The sequence below is a fragment of the Athene cunicularia genome, assembly GCF_003259725.1.
Source record: "Athene cunicularia isolate RWA chromosome 14 unlocalized genomic scaffold, athCun1 chr14_part1, whole genome shotgun sequence".
Taxonomy (NCBI): Eukaryota; Metazoa; Chordata; class Aves; order Strigiformes; family Strigidae; genus Athene; species Athene cunicularia.
In genome coordinates, this window is record NW_020799118.1 from 16,989,445 (window position 1) to 16,998,679 (window position 9,235).

Below are 9,235 nucleotides of genomic sequence, written 5' to 3' on the forward strand. Positions count from 1 at the left end.
TGGCGGAGGCGGCGGGCGGCGCGGGCCCCGGGGTGCGGGCTCTGCTCTGAACCGACTCTGTGCTTGGTCTGTGCTTTTCTCTCCCTGTTTCTCAGCCCGCGCCTTGGCTTCGCTCATAGTATGGCAACACGTATGGTGCGGTCAGCAGCGACAAGCCCTCGGTCCGCCCGGCGCCGTAACGTACCCCATGGCGTGCGAACCGGGACGCAGAGCTGGCTGCCCCTGCGCTCCTCCGGCCCTGTTCGCTGTAGTTAGCTTGGGCGAGCGGCCGTAACTTTGCAAAGAACTGCCGAGCGTTGAACCCTCTCCTCACACGAGGAAATCTTTTCCCTATTTTGCAAATGAGGATCTGAAGCAAACTGCCATTAAAGGACTTGCCTGTAGTCGTGCAGGAAGTCCGGGGGAGAGCTGAGTTTGCTTCCTTTGCTACAGAATTGCAGCTCTCTAAGAGTGCAAATCAACTCTTTAAAGCAGAGAGGTGTGTGTGTGAAATGAATGTTTGGCCTATGTAGATTGCGCTTAGATTTTCTGGTTTGGGGTGGGTGCTGCAAAAATACTGACTTGTTAGAGATTGAGAGTTTTTTTGACTGTAAGAAAGAAGCATGTCGTTTAGAAATGCGTTTTTATATGCCCTTGTGTGAAGACCATGGTTCTTTCCACATCTTCCAGTGAATGAACCCATAGAGGTGAAAGTGCCCACAGGCTGTGTCTCACAAGCTGAGGTTTCCAACTGAAGTAAGCTAGGCAGGCAAGTGGCACTCTTGAGAAAGGTCCATATATTTTGATGAAAACTGGTTGGTTTGTAGACTGCTTAAATGCTACATGAGCCATCGTATGGAAGCTTGCTGAATATATGAACATCATATGGCTAATTTGTCTCGTAAGTGCCTGTCGTGAGGAGTGGGAGCTGTTTAACCGAAGTATTACCTACTACTCCAGCAACAGGCTGGATGACAGTAGACCATGTGCTGGTCTTCATCTCTGCTCTTCTCTCTTCTGTCCTTCCAGTAGGGGTAAAACTGGAGCCAGCTATCAGACAGTAATAGATAGTTTAGCATGGCTGAGCTGATTCCATCATCACTGTGATAGTCCACAGATGCAAGAGAAGTTGGTGTGTAGGAAGAGATTACACAAACCTGGCTATGGTATACTTAGAAGAAAGGGGGGGAAAGGAAAATGTCAGTTTTTTTGGTCTTGTGAGTCCAGAAACTTGTCTGTTCTGTTCTTCCAAGTGAATTGGCTGGTCTTATGCAGTGACTTTTGATTTTTGAACTACAACCCCCTCACACTCTGGTCTAGGGGCTGCTTAGAAATGTCATAAAGCTGAATGACATACACAGGTTTGCTTTTCTTAGTCACCTTTGCACCTGTGGCACAGTCTGTGGGCTCCCTTCTTACCACCACTGGTGTTAGAGAAGATTTCCTATCCCAGCAAGCCCAGCTGGTGTCATAGTTGTGTTGTGGGTTTCCTGTTGTCCATGCAGAAAGCCATGGGTGTTTCTTGACTTCTGGATCTTCAGAGAGCTGAGCTTGCAAATGTTCGTTTGAGTTGCATTTTGGAGTTGTATTAGGGAAAACTGAAGTTGAAAATCGGGAAAGTGAGTTCTGCTATTCAGAAGTGATCTCTTCCCAAATGTAAATTTAATTGCAATTTAGAGAATAAAGTAATTGGATTACCAGAAGCATAGAAGCAACAAGACTGTTGGATGCAGTGAAACTGAAGAGGTTTTTCTTGTTAGCTGATTTGCCTGTGATGCATGTGGAGATAAAGATGTTTCCAATATCATGCAGTACTGTCAATATTCAGTGCCCCTTCAGAGAAGCCTGTCAGTTCAGACATGCTTGTGCCCACTCTCGCTTTGTGAACGTTTCTCTCATGGGTAGGTAATGGTGTTACAGCAACTCTTAGTGGTTATTAAAACATATATTGGAGGCAGCTTAGTGATGCAGGTGTGAAACAATCCATGTGGAATAGTCAAAATGCAATGACATGTTTAGACAGCGCAGAATATGTGATGGATGCAGCCCTCTCATGGGAAACATCTGGAATTCAACTAATGCACAGTATTTCAGTGTTAAATAATGGGGTGTTTAAATTTGTCTCCTTTTGGGCTTAAGAGTAAAGAGGGAACTGGTTGTGTCTAGATGAGGTCAGAATCCAGTTTAGACCTTCAGTGAAGAAGTTAAAGTGGGATCAGCTGTTGCAGCAGTGCAGCAAACTGGGCCCTTTAATCTCGTCTTTCCAAGGCTGACAGAGCTTTGGAAGCAGTTTGTTGAGGCTGAAAGCAGCTGTAATTCAGTGTGGGGGGGTTGTTCTCAACAACCCTTTCTTCCTCACAAATTGGCTTTGGAGAAAATCAGCGCTTACTCCTCTGGAGACAAGGCTGTTGTCAAGAGATATGAGCTGCATGGACATCTTGCAGAGAAAATGGATGTCCTCTGCCATATTTTTGGTTGGATAATTAAGGTCCTTTGTACTTCTGTGAATGTCAGAGTGATAACTTTAGACGTGGTTGCAGACTTCTAGGAGGCACACGGTGCCAGTGGGAGCTTGCACAGATTGGCCATTAATGGCCGGTAACTGAAGAACTCAGTAGAAGTCAGGTGATGCCCAGTGTGCTGCCATTGTTGCAAAGCCGGTTTCTTGTTTTATGCCTGTTAACTTCTTGTTTCTAAACCCTTTTATCTTGTCACTAGGCTGTTCTTTGGAGTTTATTGCACTCTTTTAGGGATCGGTTCTCAGAATCAAGGAGTTAGAAGTGAGATTTGAGATAAGTGAGGCCCATTCGGTGCTGCTTTGGACGCCTCCAAAGGAGAAATGGAGTTATCAGGATTGAAAAAGAAGGGTTTGCTAAAAAAAAAAAAAAAAAAAAAAAAAAAAAAAAAAAAAAAAAAAAATCCAACACTAGGTAATCATTCTGTCCGAATTTTCTAGGCTTAACAAACTGGGGATGTCATAGAGTGCTAGGGCTCTCCCAGTGAGGGTGAGGAGTTGGAAATGTACCTCTTTCTGCGTGAATTCTGTATGTGAGAATTTCTGTATGCTATAGCTGTCTTCCTCAAAGCTGCTCTGTAATGTAAAATATTTTCTTTTTTCTACAAAGTCCAAACTTGCCTATTGCTTTAACTCTGCAGTTACGGTGATCTTGAGTTACATTTGAAGTTCAATGTTTTGTGTTGTTGTTCTGTTCTTCGTTTGGGTGTGGGTTTTTTGTTGTTTGTGGTTTTCTATATTAAACATTGTCTTCTGCAATTTCTTCTTGAAGGGCTCCCTCACCAACCAAGCGCAAGGATAGGTCTGAAGAGAAATCGAAGGACCGGTCCAAGGATAAAGGAGCCACTAAGGAATCGAGTGAAAAGGATCGTGGTCGAGACAAGACACGCAAAAGACGCAGTGCTTCCAGTGGAAGCAGCAGTACCAGGTAGTTATTCTTACAGGTAGTAACAAATTACAGTGTTTTCAGAAACCACCAGCTTGATTTCTGGTACATTTAATTCCCTGTGTCCTGGACTTGTTGAAAGCTTGCATTGTATTAGTCACAGTGCAGTTTTGTCTAACTTCAGGGATTTTAATTTTTAGGTATGATTTTCCTTTGGAGCATCCTTTTTTATTATTCTAAGTATCAGAAGTTTTTCAGCCATTCTTTTTCTGGATACTCCACTCATTTTTATTCTGTACACACCCTGCCCCCCAACAGATCCCGTTCCAGCTCAACTTCCAGTTCAGGGTCCAGTTCCAGCACTGGTTCTAGCAGTGGCTCTAGTTCCTCTTCTGCCTCCAGCCGCTCTGGGAGCTCCAGCACCTCCCGCAGTTCCAGTTCCAGCAGCTCCTCTGGATCTCCAAGTCCATCTCGACGGAGACATGACAACAGGAGACGTTCCCGCTCCAAGTGAGTTTTATTTGCCTTCTAGGAATTACCAGATGGCGGGTTAATTTCTGTGTAGGATACAAGATTGTGATCAGAATAGATTGTTTTCTGAGGACTGTTTGCTTCTCCATAACTTAGAGATCTGAATTTTCTTAGATTGGGTGTGCCCCTTTTGGTTACAACCAAAACATATGCCCTGTAGAAGGGAGATTAAAAATCTTATTTTAAAGAGTGATTTTAAATATTATATTTTATAGAGGCAATCTTATTCAATGTTTTCCCAATAATATGTGACTACATGGTCACTAGATAAGGGTAAAGCTCTTTGATTCCTGTAAATTACTGCCGAGACCAGAGAAAAGTCAGGGCTGAAAATGGTGTATATGTTTATTATGCATAAAAAAATAAAATTGAAGGAGGGGAAAAGGAAGCATTTTCCTGTAAGGGTAGGAATCAAGCTATGTTAATGTCCATGCAGTTTTTCCCTTGGATAATTCTGTAGGTAAGGTGCTGAAATCTGATAAAATCTACTGAAGTAGAAACCATTGTGGGTTTTTTTAGTATATCACTCAATCTATGGGCAGTCAGATTCAGAAGAAGCATAAATATAAATTTTCTTCATACTGAATTCTTTACAGATTAAAACTCCATTCCAGATTTACTTTTTTTTTTAAACTACAGATAAATTGTGATATGCAGTTACTTAATAGTGGGTTGGGGTTTTTTTTAACCGTGACATTTTTGGACCTCTGTAGTGAAGAGAAGATATAAAACCACAAATCATTGGATGCATTAATTTGCCTGGTTGTGGTATGCTTTGGTGTTTATGTCCTCATCTTGCCACTCTTAACTGTTGAGGGCAAAGAATGTTGGTTGGGTTTTTTTTTTTTAAACAACTGGGAAATTCTTTAACTATGGCCAAGGACTTTATAGAAATGTTTCCTAATTTCATGTTTGTTACCCTAGTTGCAGTAAAGTTTAAAACTCACAAAAAAAGGCTCTCAAATTCCAGAAGGTTCTAAAGCAAAAGCACACAAGGCAAATGCAAGTCCTGAGGTGTTTCTGAGTGGAACACCATCACCACCACCCCAGCACTTCCTAGCCTGTAACTTCTTAAAAAAAAAAGATGCCTTCCCAAGAAAAATGGTACTTCATGTGATAATGACTGGCTTCTTGGTTTTGTTTTGAAAGTTCCCTGAAAACTGTAAATGTTTTCTGTTGTCAAAACCAGGTCCAAGCCACCAAAGAGAGATGAAAAGGAGCGGAAGAGGCGAAGCCCATCACCAAGACCTACAAAAGTGCATGTTGGAAGGCTCACCAGAAACGTGACCAAGGTAATGGCATGCTCCCCTGTAATATCAAGCTTGTATATCTTTTGTGAGGACATGTGAGTGGCTCTTTTAAAGCTCTCAAAACTTTTTTGTTGCTGGAGTGCTGCTGAGTTGTTGCTGTTGGAAATTCTTGCTTTGTATCCAAATTGATCAGTGAGGAAAATTTTAGTAGGATTTTACTGAGCCAAATAAAGTGCAGGCGTTTGAGACTAGCACTTAAGAGGTCTGTCTGCTTTGTCAGTGTTCCAGACCTTGTATCCTGCCTTACTAGGTATAAAACTGTAAAAGTTGGGACGAAGTTGAAACTACCTTGGAGACATTAAGGATATCTGGAGGCTCTTTTGATAGACGATCTGAAGAGAGCTGGGCTGGCTTCAGTTGTCTTTGCTAAAATGTAGTTTAAAGGTCTTCAGAGGTGAAAGATTTAGGGTGCTGCAGAAATGATAGTTTTAAAAAATAATAATTGCATCTTAAGAGTTTTCAGCTGAGGGTGTTAAGTTCCCTTTTCAGGTCCCCAAGAGGATCTTTATACTAGTTGTGTTTTTGTAGCCAGTATTGACACGCAGCAGTAGCATTGCTAGAACTGAAGGTTTGGAATAATCTGAGGAACTGTATAGACAAGAGTAGAGAAAGCAGCAGTAATCCTTTCCACATCTGGCCAGTGCAATGTGTTCCTTCCTGATGGTGGCATTGATTTAAAGCTAATCTAATGCTGTGGATTTACTGCTCTGTGCCAGTCAGATCTGGTCAGTAAGTGTGGTCTGTGTCTTTAAGACTTGCTCTTTCTCTGCAGGATCACATCATGGAAATTTTTTCCACTTACGGAAAGATAAAAATGATTGACATGCCAGTTGACAGGTTAAATCCACACCTCTCTAAAGGTTATGCTTATGTGGAGTTTGAGAACCCAGATGATGCTGAGAAGGCCCTGAAACACATGGATGGAGGTAGGTATCAAATGCTGCAAAAGAGGCTGAGTGTTTTTAAAGATCTTTAGAGCAGATGAGTTTGATCTGAAAATGTCTTAGAGGTGATGGGGAAACCTTTGGAGAACTGATCTGAAATACTGTCTGTTTTCAGCCCAAATGAGTTTGGCTTTTGTCTGGTTCAGGACAGATCCTAAAACATCACAGAACTACTAAAACTGAGGGTTTTTTCAAAACAAACTAATCAAATTCTTTTAAGTTTTTGTGAAGATCTTCTTGGTTAACATCTGAACTGCAATTATATGGGATATTCAGTTAAGTAGTCTTGTATGTATGTGGACTTCATCAAAGTAACCCCTGAGTGGGTGATGGAAATAGCACTGTAGGCTGATAGACGTTTCAGTTCTTGTGACAAAGCTGTGAGTTGCAGTAATGTGATGTGTAGATGTTAGTCTTGGAAAATACTTACTTCCTGTTTCTGTGATTCTCTAAAAAGGCCAGATCGATGGTCAGGAGATCACTGCCACAGCTGTGCTGGCACCACGACCTCGGCCGCCTCCCAGACGCTTCAGCCCACCCAGGAGGATGCTGCCGCCACCCCCGATGTGGCGTAGGTCACCCCCTCGCATGAGGAGAAGGTGAGAGCTGTGACAATTGGTATTTCTTTCTCAGTGTGACCGTGTTATCACTGAAAGACTTGTCACGGGGACATTGCAAGTTTCATCTTGCTGGACTTTACTTTGCCCTCCAAATGACAGTTACACCTTTTGAGCATCAGTTGAACCTGGATTGTACTACTTAACTCCTTAGCATCAGGGTGACCTGCTCTGGTCTACACCCTGAAGGTAGTTTGTCAGAAGTGTCAGATACCTCCCAGCCTGTTCCCTGGAGCCCTTTCTGCCTAAGTGCTTTGAGGTGAAGTGGAATGGACTTCTGGCTCCAAGCCACTTGCTTTTCTGAAGCCTTTGTACCTCCCTCCCTTATTTCTGTGAATGAGCACATGACCAAAATGCAATCCCCCTGCATCAGGTGACCAGGGTACATTGACCCTGAGATGTGAGCTGACATGCATGCTACTGTTGTGTGACTTGGGGCTGCCTGAATGTGTGTGTGTCTCAGTCTTCTCAGCATCTAGATGGGCTCTTCTGTCTTGGAAATGTGCTTAAACTCTTATCACTAGTAAAAGCAGCTCCTTGTTTGAGCCACTTGATTGCTGGACAGTTTACAAACTACGGGTTTAAAAATGAGAGCTAGTTAACGTGGCACAAGATCCACTGCCTGTTGGTCTTCCTTTAAACATGCCATTTACTGAGGCGCCTGGCAAATGATAGATTTGGCCTTGCCTCCTCATTGTTTTCTTCCCTAGTCTTAATTTTTATTGTCCTGTTCAGGCTCTGTTAATATTCTATGCCTGGAACCTTAGTGTCATACTGGTGGCCATACAGATTGATTGTACTGCTTGAACAGCTTGAAGCTTAACTATTTCTTTGGAGTTAGACTTCCTCTAAGATAATGTCCCTGTGGTTTGAAAGGGCTTATATAAATCCTTTCCCCGAATATCACTGTATTTCAAGAGTCAAAAGCTGACCTTTCAGGTGAAGAAGAATCTGATGTAGAGTGAACATGAACTTGTTTTGCCTGAGGAAGAAAAGATTTTTGTCTGTCTTTGGATATTACACATTTCTTTCAACTTCCCGAAGCAGAGGGAAAGTAGCCAGGATGTTCCTGCTGTGTAGTTAGTGTTTGAATTTCCTTTTTCCTTGCTGAAGCTGGCTGTATTTCACTGGAACTCTTTTAGTATGGTGTGTGAGGGTTTTTTTGGAGGGGGGTGGGGAAGTGTTTTTGAAAAGTTGATGGATGAGTTGACAAATTACTGGAACCTCTTGCTTTTATCTCCTAATGAAAGCTTTCTCCTCCTTGTCTGCCAGGTCCCGGTCTCCGAGGCGCAGATCCCCTGTTCGGCGGCGATCAAGATCCAGATCTCCTGGACGGAGGCGCCACCGCAGCCGCTCCAGCTCAAACTCCTCACGATAAAGCAAAAAGACTGGACAGCTTTTTATTTTTTAACTTAAATCCCATCAGACTAAATATTGTACCTTTTTTTTTTTTTTATATAATGGGTCTGGGTGAGGAGTAAGAGAGAGATAATCCTGGCAGTGAAGGCAACCTAAGAGGAGAGAGCAACAGTTCCCGGCCGGTAGATAGCCTCTGCTGTGGGGCTTCTAGTTTCCTGGCATTTAATTGAAATTATTTAAAAATGGCTTTGATTTTAAAGGCTGCAAAAAACATCTTTTCCAGATAAGCGGAAAGAAAGATGTTACAGCCTCTATTTCTCCAGTTAGCAGGCTGCTGCTTGGTGATTTCTAAATGCTTCGCATGCTGTACAGATGAGCATGTAAATCTATTTCAGAAACCCTGTATAGTAAGGCAGGGAGGCATTTATCTTGATCTCTGGGTGCCAGCACAGGATTTTTCAGAGCAGCTGGAGTCCAGATCTGCTTGAGACTTAAATACTGAGTTGTCACTTTATACCAGTTCCCAAACAGATTTTTAGTTTCTGCAGAATACGTTTTTCTGCAGATTAAGCTCTTCTGTAATGCATATACCAGGCAATCACCGTGGAAACAACAGTTGAGCCCACTCAACACGATGCTTTAGAAAAGAAGCTGGAAATCTTAACTGATTTGTAGCTGTCCCTATAAGTGATTTCTTTCACCTTTTCTTAAAGGGTTTTGGTAAAAAATTCCTATGCAACCCCCCAGTGAAACAGTGTGAGTGCTTCTGCTTTTACAAATCTCAAATTAGCGACCGACTGTCAACCCCCTGGAAACTGCAAGGCAGAGGGAGGCTCGAGGCCGTGATGCTGGCTGGATTAACTGGGGTTCACATAGGCAAAGGCGAAGAATTTACCACCTGTTGTACAGTCAATACTATATTAAGATTTTTTTTGTTTTGTTTTGTATAACTTTGTAGCCTTTTGGGCGATGTTGTGTTTGTACTTGTGTAGGATGAGCGACTATTGAATAAAGTAGTAGGGTTGAGAATAGCCGGCCTGCCTCGCTCCCTTCTCCAGCCCCGCTGCCGTTACCGCGGAGGGCGCGGCTAAGAG

The 9,235-nt window shown here is 42.8% G+C and overlaps 1 protein-coding gene across 1 annotated transcript in view; it reads left to right on the top strand.

Annotated features, from left to right (window-relative positions):
- Positions 1-9,174, top strand: part of RNPS1 (RNA binding protein with serine rich domain 1) — a 9,267-nt gene extending 93 nt beyond the window's left edge. The window contains exons 2-8 of the mRNA XM_026859228.1: positions 356-478; positions 3,267-3,422; positions 3,699-3,890; positions 5,101-5,203; positions 5,994-6,147; positions 6,623-6,764; positions 8,055-9,174. Of these exons, the coding sequence (XP_026715029.1) occupies positions 356-478; positions 3,267-3,422; positions 3,699-3,890; positions 5,101-5,203; positions 5,994-6,147; positions 6,623-6,764; positions 8,055-8,160 (976 nt within the window). The 3' untranslated portion in view covers positions 8,161-9,174. The remainder of the gene's footprint in view (positions 1-355; positions 479-3,266; positions 3,423-3,698; positions 3,891-5,100; positions 5,204-5,993; positions 6,148-6,622; positions 6,765-8,054) is intronic.
- The last annotated feature ends 61 nt before the right edge of the window (positions 9,175-9,235 follow it).